At 37.5% G+C, this 19,569-nt stretch overlaps 1 protein-coding gene across 1 annotated transcript in view; it reads right to left on the reverse strand.

Annotated features, from left to right (window-relative positions):
- Positions 1 to 7,606: 7,606 nt before the first annotated feature.
- The window catches only part of LOC140142947 (condensin-2 complex subunit G2-like), a 49,846-nt gene continuing 37,883 nt past the window's right edge, over positions 7,607 to 19,569 (reverse strand). Inside the window, 8 exon segments of the mRNA XM_072164975.1 lie at positions 7,607 to 8,125; positions 10,752 to 10,860; positions 11,704 to 11,804; positions 12,590 to 12,831; positions 13,944 to 14,155; positions 15,095 to 15,194; positions 16,708 to 16,932; positions 18,051 to 18,170. Coding sequence (XP_072021076.1) covers positions 8,059 to 8,125; positions 10,752 to 10,860; positions 11,704 to 11,804; positions 12,590 to 12,831; positions 13,944 to 14,155; positions 15,095 to 15,194; positions 16,708 to 16,932; positions 18,051 to 18,170 — 1,176 coding nt within the window. The 3' untranslated portion in view covers positions 7,607 to 8,058.

The raw sequence follows: 19,569 nt of genomic DNA on the forward strand, positions 1-19,569 counted from the left end.
GTAAGTCTACTGACGTCATAGCTTTTTGGAGTTTTTTTGCCAAAAAGGCGTTTTTGAGTTACGCAATTTTTTATCATTAGATCAATGCCAAACAAGATCAATGCCTTTGCAACATCTTGCTACAGAGTCATGTTAAACATAAAGCGTGTGGATCGGATCCCAAATGAAACTATCTACAATCTGGCCAACACCACTCCACTGGTTGCCAGTGTCAAGATTCATCAACTCAAATTTCTTGGCCATATACTGCGTATTGAAGATGACGAGCCTGTGAAAGAATATGCCCTTATATTCCACCACATGGGAAGAGGAAACCGGGACGGCCGCGGACACTGTATTTACAGTATGTACACCGGGTATGTACAGCACCTCCTGGGAGATACTGAAGGGATGCTGCAGCCAAACAAAATTGTTTCGCTTGCCCAAGATTGCAACAGTTGGAGAAAGCTCCGCAGCCGACTGATGATGATGATGATCATTAGGAAACCCCGTTGACTTTGTACACTAAGTGGTTTTGACACTAAGCCTCGTTCACTAAAATTAGTTTCTATATTTCCCAAATTTAAAAATAGCAAAAATTATTTTTCTCAAAAAATAAACACTTCATCAAAAACATCTAGCGAGAGAATTTAGATTAACTACCCCACAAACTATGGAAACCATATCACATTCTCTCTAGGCTAGCAATAATTATTTGTAGACAAAATTTGGGAATTTTCAAAAAATTAAGAAAAACATAAGAAATGTTTCAATTTTCATGAAACATTTAAAATAAGTGGTGTAACGACTTATCTTAAATTGGTTATATATTTGATATAGATACATAATTCCGATTTGATATAGCCTAGTGGTTATTTTTCTGCATGGGCCTATTATCCGATGCTCCTACCTTAATTAAAGACCAGATATTGTTAACTTAATCAAACAGTGCATTATTGCTGTGCATTGGAGTGAATTTGGGTAAAAATGATCTTGGCCTTAAGTAATTACGTCTCGTAACTGATAAAATATTTTCACAAGAATACTGTGAAAATGCAGAAAATGTGAAACCCAAAAACGAAATGTGTTTGTATCTTGTAACCCCATTTCCCCTTATATGTTGAGATAAAATATATTTGAAATTTTTCCCTTAGCTGATTCATGATATCTAGATATGCATGAATTAGATGTTATTAAGAAAAAATGTGGATACACAAAATATAGCTCAACATTAGAAACAGAAGCATTTTAACCAATTGTTTTTGTCAGGCGTGGAGAACCGGTATTGCCAAGTTTGTAAGAAATCTGGAACCACTTATTCCCATTTTACATTGTAACAATATTTCTCTAATGTGTTTAGCTACACGTATCCAAGATTTGGAAAGAAATCCATTAATAACTAGAGTCAACAGACGCTGAATACAAGCCGCATAATTTGACCCTATAACTTGACCCCTGGGTTACGGATGGGGTCAACTGCTCTTACATTGTGCTTAGGATGTCATAAGAAATATTCCTGGTGAATTTCAGCTTAATCGAACTTATACATGGATTTTGATTTTTGAAAATTTTGATTGACCTTTTGACCCCTTTAATGACCTTTGACCTCAATGTAAAAAACCTTATGTACACCGACAAAATGCATTGTTCCAATTTTAATTAAAAAATTCTAACATGTTCAGTTCTTGAGATAAAAATTCTTGAAGTTATTCACCTAAAAACAGGAAGTGACCCCTTAATGACCTTTGACCCCCAAAATAAAAATACCATGCATACATCAGGTAACACTGATTCATGTATGTTGGTTATATTATTCTGGTCTGTTTACATTTTGAGATAAAAATTTTTTGAACATTTTTGGTTTTTGACCGGAAGTAACCCCTTAATGACCTTTGACCCCAAACCTGTAGGCATCCTAAAGACCCTGGCTAGTAGCAATGCATGTGTGCTAATGGCGACTCTCTGCTATATATTTTGTAAAGACAGTGATTTTTTGAATATTTTTAGCTTTCAGACCGGAAATGACCCCTTAATGACCTTTGACCTCAATTCTTTTTAGGAAGTTTTAAGCACTGCCACATGTTGATTCATATGCATGAGTCACATGATCATTGCATGAAATTTGTGGAAGGAGTAGCATTTTTTGTGAAATTTCATTTTTGACCATTATAGCTAGGTCAAAGGTCACAGCGAGGTCAAAGTCAAATGGAAGGTTTGGCCTAGCCCAGTGGTCATTTGGGTCAACTTTGGTTGAAATCTGTCAATCCTTTGCGAAGCTAGATGCAGTTGATTGGTTGCCAGAAGAAAGAAAGAAGAAGAAAGAAGAAGAAAGAAGAAAGAATTGAGAAGAGACAGAACAAGCCGACATCCGTCGTCGGCTTGTAATAAGCTTTCCAAAATTAAAAAACGACAAAGGTTTCCCTTTGGCTCAGAAATAAACGAGTACTGAATTAACCATCCTTCATGGTCATCAGATGCCATTTCAAGGTCATAGCTGGACTTTGTGGTAACATAAGACAGTAAGTTTACACATCAAAAATGTTGTTGTTTTAACTACAGGGCGTCTCAATAAAACACTACCTAACTTTGACCCCCTTTTTCTCATATTTGTTCTTGAACACATTGTAATTTGCTGCCCAGCTCATAATTTTGCAGACAATATATTTTTTTCTGACAAGTCCATACCCCTCCAGCCCTGTAATCACCTGAGGTGCTATACAGTTATGATATATACAATGTTTATACCAGTGTTCTGATATTTTGTGGTTTATCGCCTTATATCAGACTTATCAACTCCCTGGGAAAGGGGCACTCACATAAAATGGCCGCCAGAGATGTGCAGCCACACTGACCCCCATTTAGCAACTCTCTCACCCAATGACCCCCTTTTTGTTTCATTGAACTCCCTCTCACTCAACGACCCTTTTTGTTTTCCTGTCACAAAGACCCCCTTTTTCAAGACCCCATTTTTACAAGAATTTTGGGCAAATTTCTGATCTCTCATCGAATGACCCTGTTTTATCATTATTTCTCTTCAAATTTTTGAAATATATGCACAAAAATTTGTATAAACTTTTATATTTTGACCCAAAAATTTGTTGAAAAAATTTTCCCCAGTCTCACGAAAGGCCCTTCTCACCGAAAGACCCCCTCTTCTTGGTGTCTAGACTCTCACTGAAAGACCCCTAGTTTTGAACTGCTGTCCGCACATCCCCATCAATTCCAAAGCCAAGTGCCTCCCCCCGTAACAAACAGGTGCTCCTTTCAACAGATTCAAGTGCCCAGAGATCCTTGTACACTGAATACGATATTAATCATACTGATGAGAAACTTGCCTTTCAGTAGAACAAAATGAGAATACAACATAATAGCTACCTTGTGAGTTTAAATATTTAGCATTTTATCAAAATATCAAGTTCTACTCTATAAATACAAGAAAATGTATACACTTGATGAATAAAAAGCTTTAGTACAATTGCTAAGCACCTAAACTGGGAACCATTGTGCATTTTGTAGAAGGTACAAGGTCCAAAGTTGATTTTAAAATGTGGAGCCATTTTGAATTTGAGCCCTGGTGACTGCTAGGTCACAAAAGATCATACAGGGGTAAACAATTCAAAATGCTCCGATCTTGTTGAAAGACATACCAAATTGCTTGTCTGATCACAATGATTAAGTTTGTGTTATCTACGACATATCGTTATGAGTTATCATACAAAAACCTCATGTTTAGGTAAAATGCCACTGTTTTGGTTGTATAGGGGTAAAAAAATTTAATTGTTCAAGTAGCTGACACAAATCAGAAAAAGAATAGTGTTGGCTATGTACTGTGTTCACATACTGAGATAGAGGTAAACAAGGGTGACCATATGTCACTGCCGATCTTCCATTGCACATAACAAGTAAATAGTTTAGGTAAGTTCTATACCTTTCCTTGATTCTTATGTCAACACAAGCAATTTAAAACCATTTGATACCATCAGTGTAAGTTGCAATTACTACCCCTGTGCAACCGAACATGTGATATTTTACCTAAAAATTAGGTTTTTGTAGGATAACTCCATGACAATAGGTTGTAGATAACACAAACTATACTTTCTTTAAATCCTCAGAGATGCCACTCAGTTTCACTCAAAAAAACTGAATGAGAAAAAGCATGTGAATGCAGACCAAAAATCTCCAAAACAGGCTTAAAATAAATAAAAACATGGGAATTTGGACTCACAGAAAACCTGAATTCAGGCTAAAACCTAAAAAGTGGCATCTCTGAATCCTTGTGATCAGATGAGTAACTTGGAATATCTGTCAACAAGATCTCTGGAGCATTTTTAATATCTTCCCCTGTATGACCTTACGTAATCTCTCAGCAGGGGTCAAATCCAAAATGGCCCACGTCTTAAAAATCAACATCGGACCTTGTACTTCATGTGTGGAAATTTTAATGCTTCTACTAGGAAGTGCACAATGCTTTAGCTTAGCAGCTGTACTACTTGGAACAGTGGCAATTTTTCTTACAGTGACACTAGAACACTTTTCTGACCCGACTCACATCTCTATTCAAAATAGAATCATTGCTCTTTGCAAATTAATGTGCTTTGCCTAGCACACTGTAGCTTGGTTTCATTAGGCTTCAGTTTCATTGCCTGCTACAATGCTGGGGAGGAGGCTGCCCAAGTTAGGTTTGAGTAGGTTGTGCCTTAAAGAATCTGGAATATTTATACAAAATTTACCAATTTTTATGCCAGAGACTAAAATTTGTTGCCAAATTAAAAAAAAATATATTGAAATTTGGGCTCCAGTTAGGTGTAATATATATTACAAATGTATACCAAAAGGGGGGGGGCATTGTTATACCACGGGCTGAATATGAGACCCATGAGGCACATCCCTGTATGATCATGTAACCCCATATGGGTACAATTTTCACGAATTGCCAAATTCCCTTTCACCATTCTCCCTAAAGAATGATTTTACATTAGGCAGAGGCGCCCTATTTAGTGTTAGCTTTGGATATCTAACATTTTCCACCTGACTTACCTGGATGAAAAATCAATAAAATAATGAAATGTCCAAAGCTAACGTTAAATAGGGTGCCTCTGCCTAATGAACCACATTCCCTGGGCATCCATGGGTAGTTCATAGTCAAAATAAAGATTGTGCACAGACAACTATGAACCCTTCAGCATATTTATCCCAGTTTAAGGCACGTCGGAAGGGAGCATAACCTAACAGTGTTTGCACTCAACTATTGTGACAAACAAAATTTAACCATGAGGAATGGCATGGCATAAAATGTCATTTATGCCCATGTGCATGATTTTTCACAGGAGGGGAAAAACTGCCCAAACCGCTTTCTGATATATTATTGGCCTTAATTCAAGAACCGCAAGGACATATAAGTGCAATTATTGGCTTCCTTGACACATTTTCAATCAGATCAATCATTGTAGTTAAATGGCTAAAACTGGAAAAATATGGCTCCTCCCATCTACTCGCCTTAAGCTATTTAAACAGAAATAATTAAAGAAACTGATCTAGTGCAAGCGGGTAAAGTCCCCATGCTCAGTTTGAATTGAATGAAGATTCTCACAGAAAAATATACGCTTTTCTTCACTCAATTGGCCCTCATTAACAAAACATGAGGCTGTACTTCTCTATGGATTCAAGTAATGTAACAATATGTGACTGGACGCGGTGAATCAGCCGTAAAGTCGGCCCCGGTCAATTTTGTTTTATTTCGTGTTTAGAAAATATACACCATAAGGTTTAAAATGGTATATCATTTGACTTCAAACGATATCCAGAAGCGGGGTTATGATTTGTTGAACTCTTTTCCTTCAACAAAATTGTATTTTTATCGGTTCTACATGCGTCTCTTTTCTACATTTCTGGTAATAACTATCCAACAGTCATAATTGGCGTTCATTTCAAATAATACCCAAGTCAACGAGGTTCAGATATATCCTCTCATTGTTCATTGTTAATTGTACATACCTAGACAAAATACAATGCTTTGTTATCTACCACTTGAACAGGATTTAGCCAAAGCAAACAAAGACAAGAACTATTAGAAATAGGTAGAAGCTTATTATCCTCTTCAGCAGTAGTATTATTGATTGATTTAAACAGCGTTTGATAAGATACTTGTCGCAACGAATTGATACACCTATGAATACGACCTCCACATACATTTGACACTTTAACTCAAAATACAATTTGCCGAGTTTACGGCTGATTCGCCGCGTCCACTCACATATGGTTTCTGGGTAATCTCTTTAAGGTCACACAAAATATATATTAATGCTTCTTAATTCTATCATATAGTTTCTGGCACAAATTACAAGTGCCAGTAGGAAATACAGCTATTTCTCTGTAATTTGTCCTCCCTGGATACAGCTAACCCCAGCTACCATATTCCTATATTAAACTCTCGAACACAGTTGTACGTGTCTGATGTTGTGTGTGCGTACTTTGCTGAAGCTCTGACCTTAGTGACCAGTTGCTTACTGTATTAGTTACACCATAACACAATGTGATTGGTTAATTTAAGATAATTTAAGTTAACTGGCAAGTGTTGTGTTGTATACAATGTAATATGCATAAGGGATGCACTACAGTTTCTGCCAAAGAAGAACGGTACTTGTTTACATTTTGAGAGTGGCACAGCGTAAACACGAAAGTGGGGTTCCGATTGGCTGATTCAATAGTCTGACAATCATAACAACAGACGCGGTTATCTGATTGGCCGATTGCACGTCAAAACGTTGGTAGGCGCAAACAAACAAAACTCTATCGCTCATTAACAGGGCGCTTGCATCAATCTGAGCAAGGAATTGCCGTTCTTCTCTAAAACCGAGTGTAGTTGCTTTCACATGTACATGTTGTGTCTGAGAAATATAGAAATATAGAGTGTTTAGAACATTTTTGCTATAGAAAAGTGGCTACATAATAACTCTTGGCAAAGGATACCTTGTGGGCTGTCCCAGTTAAAATCCATACACCCTATGGAAGACATGACCTGAATTTCTCAAACAAGGGGAGTCACCCATTCAGGTAACCCTATTTGAAATCTACACTCTCTGTGTGGAAGATTAGGGTCATGTCTTCCATAGGGGGTGTATGGATTTTAACTGGAACAGCCCAATATGGGTCTGACAATGTTCGTGTTCAATGTTTGAAGAAGTTATTCCATTTTGCAATGCAAAAATACTCAGTAATCGTATAAATATAGGAATTTAAAATTCATTAAACTTCAAGGAGATGTGACCCAAAGAGTACCAACTCCCTGTGTAACGTAATGGCAGGAAAAACAATGTCGTTGGGCAGGAAAAACCTCTTATGAACTCGTGGCCCTAATTGAACATGTTTAAAACAAAACTACCAAGAGCTTACATACCATATTTCATCAAATAAACGCCCCCGGGGGCGTTACATTTTCCCAAGGGGGGGGGGGCGTTTATTAGAGGTCATTTTAGCACGACAATTCCGTTAAAATCATTAGGTAAGCTTAAAAGTCACGCTAAAATGACAAACTATGAACTTTTGACACTGACTTTTGGTTCACTTCCAGGTTTCTGATCCAGATGTTCACAAATTAATGACGCTATTATTGAACATGAAAGCAACTTGGTAAGCTTACTACACAAGATAGCATGGAAATATCGGCATTTTTGAAACATCTTGGTTGAAAAAAAGTGGTGGGGGCGTTTATTTGAGGGGGGGCGACTATTTGACTAAATACGGTAGGAGGTTTTGCTTCAGGGGCCAATGACACATAAGAGATTTTTCCTGTCCAACGAGGATACTGGTTTGTGAAATTGTTTCTCTGGACAGAAAATAGTGTACCCCCAGGAATTAATCCGCCAAAACCCAAAATTAAACAACAATTGGCATCTTTAAGCTTGAGTGTTACCAGATTTACGCATGCAACGCTTAGCGCATGTTATTGGCGCAACACATTACACGCAGAAAGTTTGCTTCACGCATAGCAACATACACGGAGTACACTATGGGGGAGTCTGTACTCTTTGGTTCTACCTCTTTGTTAAATTTACATATATACAGCGATGTCAATTCCAATTAGGCAACCATTCCTATAATCTGTGATATTTCCTTCACAATATCCTCTGCTTCTGAGTAGAGTGGACTGAAACAAAAAGAGAAATGAAAAAATGGTGAATGACATGACAATGAGTCATCATATTAAAGGATGCATTATGTAGATGCCAACATATGTGACCTGTTGCCAAGAAATCGGTGCAAAGTCGCAAGTTGATAGTTCGAAACATCCTGGCTGCAGAGCTGATAGTTAGGTGAAAAAGTTCAATTTGGTGACCACTCTCTGGCTAGTAAGGTTTGACGATTGATTTGACTTCTATGGACCATTTAGAAAAAAAATAGCCACCATGTCTCTTGCGAAAATCCCGGCATTTTTCGCTAGAGGCCAAAATCCAAAATGGCCGCCGCCACCATTTTGAAAATTTAAGTTTTGAACCAGAGCACCTATAATCATGCACAAAGACACTTTTTCGGATATGTCGAGTACAAGGATTCCGATTCTGACATTAGTTTGACATTACGGCATCATTTTCACCCAGAAATCCAAGATGGTGGCCGCACCATCTTGAAAAATTTGGTTTTGAACAAGAGGACCTAAAATTGTGTACAAAGACACTTTTTTGGATAAGTCGACCACAAGGATTTCAAATTTAACATTACTTTGACATTACGAACTCATATTTACCCAGAAATCCATGATGGTGGCCGCCGGCACCATCTTGAAAAAAATAAGTTTTGAACCAAATTACCTAAAATCGTGTACAAAGACACTTTTTCCGTTAAGTCGACCCCAAGAAATCCGAATCTGACATTAATTTGACGTTATAACATAATTTTTGCCCAGAAATCCAAGATGGCCCCTATTTGGTAGAGCGTAAATGTGATTTTTGAATGAGAGCAGAAGCATAAGTGTGTCATTTCCGCCTTATCTGGGGTTCATGTCCCTTATATGGGGTTTAAACTGCCTTAACTTGGGTTTACATCCTTTATCTGGGGATAAGGCGCCTTACCTGTGGTTTAGACGGCCTTATCCTGGGTTTACGTTCCTTACCTGTGGCTAAGATGCCTTAACCTTAGCACATCGCAGTCTAAACCCAGATAAGGCATCTAAACCCCAGATAATGCGCCGTAACCCCAGATAAGGGGCGTAGACCGCCGATATAAAGCAGTCCAAACCCAAATAAGGTGCTTTAACCCTAAATGAGGAACATAAACCTAAGATAAGGCATCTGATTCGATGGCCCATTGTGCTCCCATCCACAAAGGACATACTTGTATAATATTGGCTTGAACAGATGCGTGTGAAACAAAGAACACCTATGCAGCAGCCAGGTATGTCTTGAAACTACCCACATATCCCCTTTCCTTAGGGCCGGTCAAGAAATATTTTAATATCTTATTAAGATTTTGGCTAATATCAAGTGGATAAAAAATAATGTAATCTCCCCCAAAAGCACAAATGTGAATGTGAAGGTCGTCCCTGGAGCTGTGGCTCATTGGGAATTCCTGCAATATTTCCTTCCAGTTACAACATTGGGTTATTCCATGTACTGTGAAAGTGGAAATTTTCACGGTACATTAATTCTTATGATTTTCATGCAAACACAGCTACCGCAAAAAAATAAAAACACGCAAATATGTTCTTTTAATGTATAGGTCTATGTAAGAAAACTCAAAATCGCGAAATTAAAAACAAGCAATATAGTGCAAAGTTGGCAAAGCGCGAAAAATTACACACACAAAAAAACCCACTTTTACATTACACCCTTATGAAAGACTTGATCTTAATTTTCACACAGGTAGTGTGAATTTCAAATGGTTTTACCTGAATGGGTGACTCAAATCCATTTGGAATTCACACTCCCTGTGTAGGAGATTAAGGTCATGTCTTCCACTGGGGGTATATGCATTTCAACTGAATAGCCCAACCTCCCTCCATAGGCTGCCATGCATGTGAAACAATTGCGGCTCATCAGAAATTTCAGTGATATCTTCTCCCAGTGACAACATTTAATGTTGGCTATTCCATTAAGGTTGGTCTTAACCCAGGAATTATGGAAACTTTCGGGCCTCAAAACTGCTAACTTGTTGGTCTCATGTATATAAAAGTATACATATTTAGAATGGCAAAGACTTGATAAATTCATCTGTGAGGTCAAATGTGGGCCAAAATGCTCATTTTTGGCCCAAAATCCAAAAATTCCATTTGAAATTCATACTCCCTATGTGGATGACATTTCCAAAATCTTCCACAAGGGGAGTGTGGACTTTAAATGGATTAGACCAATTTAGGTTAAATACTAACTGTTAAAAAGCGAGTTCTGTTTAGACTAAATGCGAGTCCTGCCCCTGACTTAATTCTGAGTGAACCAGGACTCGCTCCCGTGAACCGAGTCCTGGTAGGAAAGCAATTCTTTTCACTCTTATTCGCCGTCGCACGGTCATCTCTAAACAAGGTTCCACCCGCAAAATCTGGGCTGTGTACGCCTGTCAAATGTATGCTTTAATTACCACATATGCTTCGCAAAAGCATTCTGGCACATTGCAAGAAAAGCCTGAGAAACAAAACAATTTTGCACATGCGTTTGAAGGGAATACCTCAGTTTTTCGTAGCAAGATGGCGGATCCGTGAAAACTGCGAATAGTTGACAGTTTACGGTAATCTGATATTTAGCAGTGCAGAAATCAACATGCTATACATGTCTCTTACATACCTTTCACCATCTTGTGATGTGTTCGTCTCCTGCTTAACTTCTAGTTGTACTGTCAACTCCTTCTGCACTGCAGTCAGACAGTCTTTGATTCCAGGGGCTTTCTTTTTACCTGAAAGCAAACAAACATCTTATCAGTGAGGGTGGATGAACATTAACCCCCTGAGCACTACCTGCCGATCTAATATTGCCACTGATTGGTCGATTATGTGGTATCTTCATTTTAATCACCAATCAGATTGGAGCTTTGCAAATAATTCATCCCAATTTTTTGTGTGGTGAAATTATTTTTAAAATGGTGCTGATTGGTCCAATTGATAATGAAAACTTCTTTTTGACCAATAGGCAGGTAGCTCTCATGGGGTTAAAACAATTCACCTTGTCTGGGGAGGACATTTTATCCGTGAGGGTGGATGAACGTTAGGATAATACTACTGGCTTGTACAGGTGGCGGTAAACAAAGAACATCAACTTAGTCAGACCAAATATCTCGAAACTACCAACTCAACAAAATGAGCATAAAGTCCCGGCGACTTTACGCTGATTTCGTGGTAGCAGGTCACATATTCAGAATAGTAGACCTTTAGAATATAGTACACTATCAGTTACCCCCTGTTTGTTCACAAAATATTCCATTCGGCTTCATGGAATACGGCATCATAGATATTTTCCCCTATTTTGTGAGAACAAACAGGGAGCAACGATTTTATCCTTTAGTGAACATGGATAAAGATATTATCTTCCGATTTGTTCGTAAACTTTGTTGAAGGAATTTAGTTTGATAATCTTACTGAAAAGTAGGCCAGTTTCTTCTTTGCTTTTTTAACTGTGCAGCCATGCTATTGCACGGGTCAAGATAGATGCGCACGTTAGGGACTACGCAGGTAATACAGATATCTATCCAAGTGGTGTTTGACCAATGAGATTGCAGACTTCTTATCAACACGTGTCTCACCTTTAGCTAATGCATGTAATAAATGAAGCACAGCCAGGATACCGTGGATGCCTGGTACAGCACCAGCCGATGTACACTGTTCCATCTCCTTCACAAACACGCTGTAAGTATAACATACAGAATTAAGAAACTTATAAAATATAAAACCAAAATTGACTCAGTTGGATGGTTTCCCTTTTCATGGACGAAATACATCTTCAAAATATTGATTGATGATCCTTTCCATGAAGGGTGTAGAATTGTTGCTCAGAAAAGGATCATACACATGACTTAGATAGTGGGCTCTATCGTCTCTGTTCATGTAGTGTATGATCCTAGTGAATTCATTTTGGGTTTTTCAATAATATTCATATTTTGTGCACCTTCAAACCGGATGAATCTAGTTTGGTAGTGACATAGGTGCATACTGGGCTATTCCAGTTGAAATCCCTACACCCCTATGGAAGACATGACCATAATCTTCCACACAGGGAGTGTGAATTTCAAATGGAGTTACCTGAATGGCGACACCATGAGATTAAGATCATGTCTTCCATAGGGGGTTTATGTATTTCAACTGGAATAGCCCGTTTAGTTGGTCGCAGTATCAAAGCTTAAGTTAAAATAACTTTCCAAATATATATACAAAATTGTAGGAAATTTATTTAACTGTCTTGTGTATTTTTATTAGGCCTGAATGTTCACCTACCCTATTAAGGCCTGTGTCCTGCATACCGATGCAAGCAAGAAAGAAGTAACCATTGGCAACTCGGCCACACTGCTACAGTAGGCCTGGTTGTCCACTTACCCTATTAAGGCCTGTGTCCTGCATACCGATGCTAGCAAGAAAGAAGTAACCATTGGCAACTCGGCCACACTGCTACAGTAGGCCTGGTTGTCCACTTACCCTATTAAGGCCTGTGTCCTGCATACCGATGCAAGCAAGAAAGAAGTAACCATTGGTAACTCAGCCACACTGCTACAGGGTTGCACGACTTTTCCATCATTGATTTTTGAGCTAATTTCAGCCAAGCATGCAGCCATCAAGCTGGCCACAATCTCACGAAGAACACCCTCTGCTTGAAGAATTGGATGCGCAAAATAGATTCGCACAACTTCTGTGAGGCTCTGTTTGCATTCTGTCAGTGTCTGTGGAATTAAATGGCACAAGAGGCTATGTTTATAAAATAAATGTCTCCGAATTTACTTGCATTTTACTCTCTCCATGAGGTGTCGACTGCAGACGACAAGTTTCAATTGTTTTTATTTCAGAATTGTAAATTGTTATAGCCATATTTGCAATCAATATGAAAAATGCATTAAAATGAGTACAAACAAGCCTAGTATTGATTCACTTGTTCTTAAGATAGCTCTTGATATTTTGAGAAAATATCCCAAAACTTGGGACTTTTTATGTTGAAGCCTATATATGGCTAGCACATAGAGCATTAATGAATAAATGAAAAAGGCTTTGGCTCTGACTATAGCTTAACCCTACCCAAACTGAATCTCACTGTGAAAAGCACTGTGCATGCATGGATTTCACGTATGCGACGACACAATCAGCCTAACTCAGAGAATTGCTGGCCAGGCCAGCGAAACCGCCGTGGGTACAGGCCGGTGATCTTTTGCGTGGCATGCAAAGTGTCGGAGAAGCGAATGCTGGGGGTGCCAAGTGACCTATCCTTTTTCATTTGTGCTTTAACTTCCGCTAGCTAAAAACCATGGCTACGGTTAGGGTTAATACAGCAAGTTGGTATACCTTGCTCCTTCCTTTCAATATTATTATAGCTTTAATTATCATTATAATATCAGAAGGCATAGTAAGTACGAAACTGGAGTAGTTGGTATAAAATGTGCGATATGCAAACGTAACATCCCAGCAGCCATTACCCCATTCATACTTTTGATGTTAAGATGATGAAAAACAAACCAACCCTGTTATACGGCCCGACCGACCCAAATTTTCTTTTCGGGACTTTTTGTTCTTTTTAAGATTTGCTGTATCAACCAGGTGTTTTTGGTCAAAAATGGAAGTGGATCAATTTTTATGGAATCGCTGTATACATGTAAAATCAGTTGTTTGGGCAAAAAGTAGATTTATTTTTAACACCAAAAAGTTATAGATTTGGCAATTTTTTGAGACATCTGCAAAAAAGGGGAAAAAACGCCAGACCGACCCACACTACTTGAAAGGTCTGTCCAACCGAAGAACAGGGTTTTTTCCGTCACCTAACCAAAACTTTGTTAAGGAAAATGACCTTTTTAATATCCGACTCGTCCTCAACAAAGAATGGCTTCTTCTCTTCCTCCCTTGCCACTTCCACTATCGTCTTGATGATCTGATTCAGTAGACCGGGTACACCTGTGCAGATTTCACCTTGGCCTTTGTCTCTGAGAGATAATAAGACGTTCTGTTGGCTGACGAGATACAGAAGACGGAATGAGAGCGGGATCAACTCAAAGCTGCAATCTGTAAGGAAGCATAGAGCAAAGAAACACATTTGACACAATCTCAAGATGGAAAACAGAAGCGATTTTGAAAATCAGAGTTACTACATGCATCAAATTTACATATATATCCATACTTAAGGGGTATTTTATGAATATAGCATCCTCTTTTTAGGGTATGGATCAACAGATATCTACAACAAAAAAAAAGCTCATTTCCAAAATTTCAGTTGATTCAGACACAGAAATTGCAAGTTACGCATAAATTATCTTTATTACTGTAAGAAAGTTTATGCTGCAGTCCCAGGTTTCTGATGGTTTAAAATCTAAACTTTTTTGGAATAAGTTGGGGAAGATGCTATGTATCATAAAGTGCCCCTTTATTTATTTTATTAGTAGATGATTATTATTTATTATTTTTATTTTCTTATGTATTTTGATGTGGTTATTGATCCCTACTTTTGCCTGCTAATATTTCAAATGTGACAATTTGTAGCCATTTTTTGGCCTGATTATAAGATCACATGATCACCTATTCACACCTGAAAATGCACACTACTGATTTTATTTTTAAAGCAGTTTCAACCTTCCAGCTTAAGCACCTTTTTAGCTTATTCTCCCCTTTTATCAAAACAAACAAAAAAAAAAACTAGAAACATCAGTTTTATGGGATGCCTCCACCTGATGACCCCAAATTAACCTTGCAATGACCCCTTGGTGACCCCGGATGACCCTGAAATGATCTTTCAAAAATTTGGCTCTAACACTTTTCTACTAAGCCCACTTTTGGCATAGAAAAAAAAAGAAGGAATATTCCCTCTTAAAATGGTAGTGTTATCTTTATCACATTCCAAAAAGCTAAACTGGAAAATACAGCGTCATATTGAATGAGCTTTAACCAATTTCAAAGAAAAATACATCATTCCTTATTTGTTATACATGTTACATAATCCCCACTTACCAGCTTTGAGTGCTACTTGTGTAAAATCAGCGACAAGATTAAGGCAATTGAGGTCCAGTATTCCTAACATTGTGGCTTCATTCAGCATGATTAGTACCACCTGAAAACAAACACAAAAAGTCTTGTGAAGAATTTAACTCAACTTTGCTTTGCATTTTTTGTGACCTGCACCCTGCAAGTTGATAGTTCCGAGACCTTCTGGCTTCCGAGTTGATGTTCTTTGCTTGAAGCGCGCACACCTGTACAAGCCAGAAGTATTGTGCATGGGGCACAATGGGCATTCACAAGGGACATACTGTTGGCTTGTACAAATGCAGGTCAAACAAAGAACAGCAACTCAGCGGCCAGAAGGTCTCGAGCCTACCAACTTGTGACTTCAAGCTTATTACGTGGCAGCAGGTCAGAATACTTCCCAATTCCACAGTATTTTTGTGAAAGCTGTTTTTTTCTTTCAGAATTTGTATAAATCATTTCATGTTCAAACACTAGTCCTATATGATGCCCAGGGCAATGTTCTGCTGTGATCGGAACTGACCACCAGATCTTTTCAGCCCACAAATCAAGTACAGTTATAGAGAGAGCAGTAACAGCACGTTAGTGATTATTGCCTCAAAAAGACCCAGGCCTTTTGCACCAGCGTCAAAGACCTGAATATATGTACAATATTCAAATCTATAATAAATTAAGTGCTGGGTTCTCATGCAGGTAACCAAAACAATAAACAGCGTCCTTGCCCATGGAAATTTCAATTTCAATTTATTTCACTTATTTCAGGAGAACAAACCGGGATTGAGTCAGGGCTCAAACTTGCATCACCAAATACCAATGCACCGGACTCCAAGGCCTTAACAATTGAGCTTACTTGACTTCTCATGCTCCTTTTAATTCCAAAACAATGGGCTATATTCCAGTTGAAATATATACACACCTTATGAAAGACATGAACTTAACCTCCCATACAGGGGGTGTAGATTTCAAATGGAATCCCACATTCAGGTAACTCCATTTGAAATGTACACTCCCTGTGTGGAAGTTTTTAGATCATATCTTCCATAGGGGGTGTGTAGATTACAACTTAGAATGGCAAAATGTGTGTGCACACTGAAATTTAAAATTATACTATAAGGCCAAGAAAAAAAGAATGTATGTCTCGGACACCCGTGCGCATTGATATGTGAAATCCAATTTAGCGCTTAGCGCTACGCCTTGGCTGTATTTATTTATTTTTTTGCATATATGTTCATTTAAAAAATATATTTTTCAGTATCGAATAGCGATCCAATTTTTTTTTGCAGTTTGGTTGTTGTTTTTTGTACACATTTCACTATGATTGTAAAAAAGACACATAAAACTATTCATTGTGTATATATTACTATGTTTCTGTATTTGAAAATCAAAAAGTACATAAATATTGTGCCTCGACTGTAAAAAAAATAAATAAAAAAATAAAAAATATCGCATATCGCATAGCTCATTTTCTTAAAAAAATTAAAAAAACGCACAGCACTTAGCTTTTTTACCAAATGTGTCCGAGACATACTTTCTTTTTTTTTTTTCTAAAGAACAGTATGCATAAAATATAACACATGGCATATGTGACTATTCCTATGTACCTTCATAGCATCTTTGGCCAAGTCATAATGCGGTTTCCTGCGACAGGTGTTTGGTAGTCGTCTTCGTTTCCCTGTCAGGGATGAGACAGATGATGCAGACTCATCATCACATGTCTTATCGGCGTCGCTTTCCTTCCATAGCGATGGAACCAGATGTACGTCCGCCCAGCTCATGAGATTTGTGAAGACTTCGCAGAGTTCCGTACTGGTGGCGTGATTGGATGCCTGTTATGTGTTAACATACATTCAATTTAAATTAACATTTTATTTATTACTGTATATCCAAGATTTCTGTATTTCCTTCGAAGATATCCAAGATTTCGAAACATTAAATGAATATTAAATATTATACGAACCAACAAAGAATCAATTCATATTTTGCTGTGTAAAGAAATGCACATTTAAGATAATTTGATAATTCAGAATCAAGTGCATTGCGCAATAACACCATCCTCCCAAAGATGACTGCTGTGAGAATCAGAATGAACTCATCAGAAATTCCTGTGATTTTATTTTTCATTTACATACACTGGCACTTCTAAGGTAGGTTCAAACAATCTTTGTTTGTTACATGAACATTCTGTGGGGATAATCAGACCCAATCATTGGTAAAAAAATGCAAAACTTTAAAAAGAGCTATGTTTGTCCTCACTGAAATACTGTGAGACTGGCCGCAACATCCCACCAGATCTTTACCCACTATGCACTCTGTATTACTAAATTCACTTATTACATTTAACAATTGCTGGCCATTTGTGTGTACGAACATGGGCAGCATCATGTTAATTGTTTTCTTAGATTCCCATAAAATATTACAGGTTAGGAAAATAATAATGTGCATTGGTCCTCGACCACTGCCCAAAATAGGGAACAGAATTAACAAAAGTTAGGTATGATCATCAAATTTTCAAGTATGGTATTTCACATTGAAATTGTTTTGTTTAGAAAGGTGATTAATTATACCTTAAAAAATGAGGGGTCAACCATGCCTATAGGACAAAAATTAGCGCTGTTATGGGCAAATGTATTTTTCCCAATTCTGTGACCATCATTGACGGTACCTTACATTGAATTACTGCATGTACAAAACAGCAAGTACATTACAGCCTTCACTCAACAACCCTTGCTAAGTAGAAACTCATCAATTGATGTGGCACAATAAAGTCGATGCATAGTATGGAGTATGGAGTTGATGAGACCCTCAACTGATAATAATACCTGTAATAATTAATACAGGTTATTCCAAATTCACAAATTTAACTGTCTGTGCAGCATTTCTTGAACTGCCAATTTTCCATCAAAGGTACAATGTAAAAACATTTCTTCTGAAATATGTTTCTTACCATGTCTCTGGCAGCCAAGTGAATTTGAAATCTGCAATACATTTGGATAGTTCCAATAATAACTTCATCTGTTGCATATGCACTCAGTGAACCTCCGGTGAGCTTCTTTTCCATACATTCCTAGGACGAGAACAAAACAAAGCAATTAGTACCCTGTTCGGCAACCCGAAAATTTGAAATACCCCGACCGATTCGGACGACAGTGGATCGGATTTAGAAAATAAAAAAATTTACGGGTAGGGACGAATTGAGGGAATACATCGTCTGGTTGTGCCAGATCAGTGCAAGTTCTCGCCGAGTTGAAATGGATCAGGGTTCTTTCTTCTGGTCCGGGTCGGCATCAGCAAAAAATAATAAATATATATTAATTTGAAAAAAACAGTACGAATGTACAGATGTTTCCATATGCAATGTGAGAACTGAATGAGAATAACATGGTTGTTAAGTAAAAAAGCATTATGATGCATACGATAGTCATTCTTAGTTTTCAATTAAAATTGATCGGATCGGATAAATAGGTCCTAATTGGGGCGGGATCGTTCCATATTGTTAAGGACGGATCAGGTCGGGTTGGTATCATTCAGGGGATGCCAGGATCGGGGTGGAAACCATCTTACCCTGCAGCGCACCGATAGCGATTAGCAAACAAAACAAATTAAACTATTTTTAATTTTGACGAGTCCGTGATATCACATCAGTAAGCATTTCATTGGGTGTGACTTCAAATTGTGTGTGTTCACTTAAAGCACTGGCATATCAACGCAGGTTTCAAATAGGTGCGCGGCTGCGCGCACTAATTAGCTGCTTCAATGCGTTGATGTTACAGACTCACCAAGATGAAAACTAGTATTACGCTATTCCAGATTTAAAACTTTCACAATTCCAAAATTTTGAGCAGAATATTTTCCAAAATTGAACCTTATATAAAAAGTTATAAATTTGGGACATCTTGCTTAAGGGATCCAAAATGAGCGTTTATTGCGTTTCGACAGTATTTTTTGTGGGACATGAGAGCACCTCAGACCTATCGAATTGCATTTTGGATACGAAGCATGTCTTTCTGATATCAAATAATTTTCATTTTTTTTAAATCACAATATAATACAAATTTTATGACAAATTATAAAAATTTGATATTTTTCAAATTTTTGATATATAACAGTCCTCGAAGTAAATTATATAAATCTAATGATATATTCTTAAAGTGTATGTAGCAAGGAGGAAAAAGCCAACCGTCAATTAAAAATTTTGAACTTTAATATTTAATATATGGAATAAAAAAAAAAAAAGACCTTAATTTTTTTTGGTGTTTTGGGAAAAAAAATCCATATCTTCAATACTAAAAGGTCAAAATTTTCAATTGATCGCGGCTTTTCATCCCACCTACATACACTTTAAGTATAAATCATCAAATTTATAAAGTTTACTTCAAGTACTGTTAAATATCAAAAATATCAATTTTAATGATTTGCCATAAAATGTGTATTAAATTGCTAATTTCAAAAATCAAAATTATTTG

This window comes from Amphiura filiformis, chromosome 20 (genome assembly GCF_039555335.1).
Source record: "Amphiura filiformis chromosome 20, Afil_fr2py, whole genome shotgun sequence".
Classification (NCBI taxonomy): Eukaryota; Metazoa; Echinodermata; class Ophiuroidea; order Amphilepidida; family Amphiuridae; genus Amphiura; species Amphiura filiformis.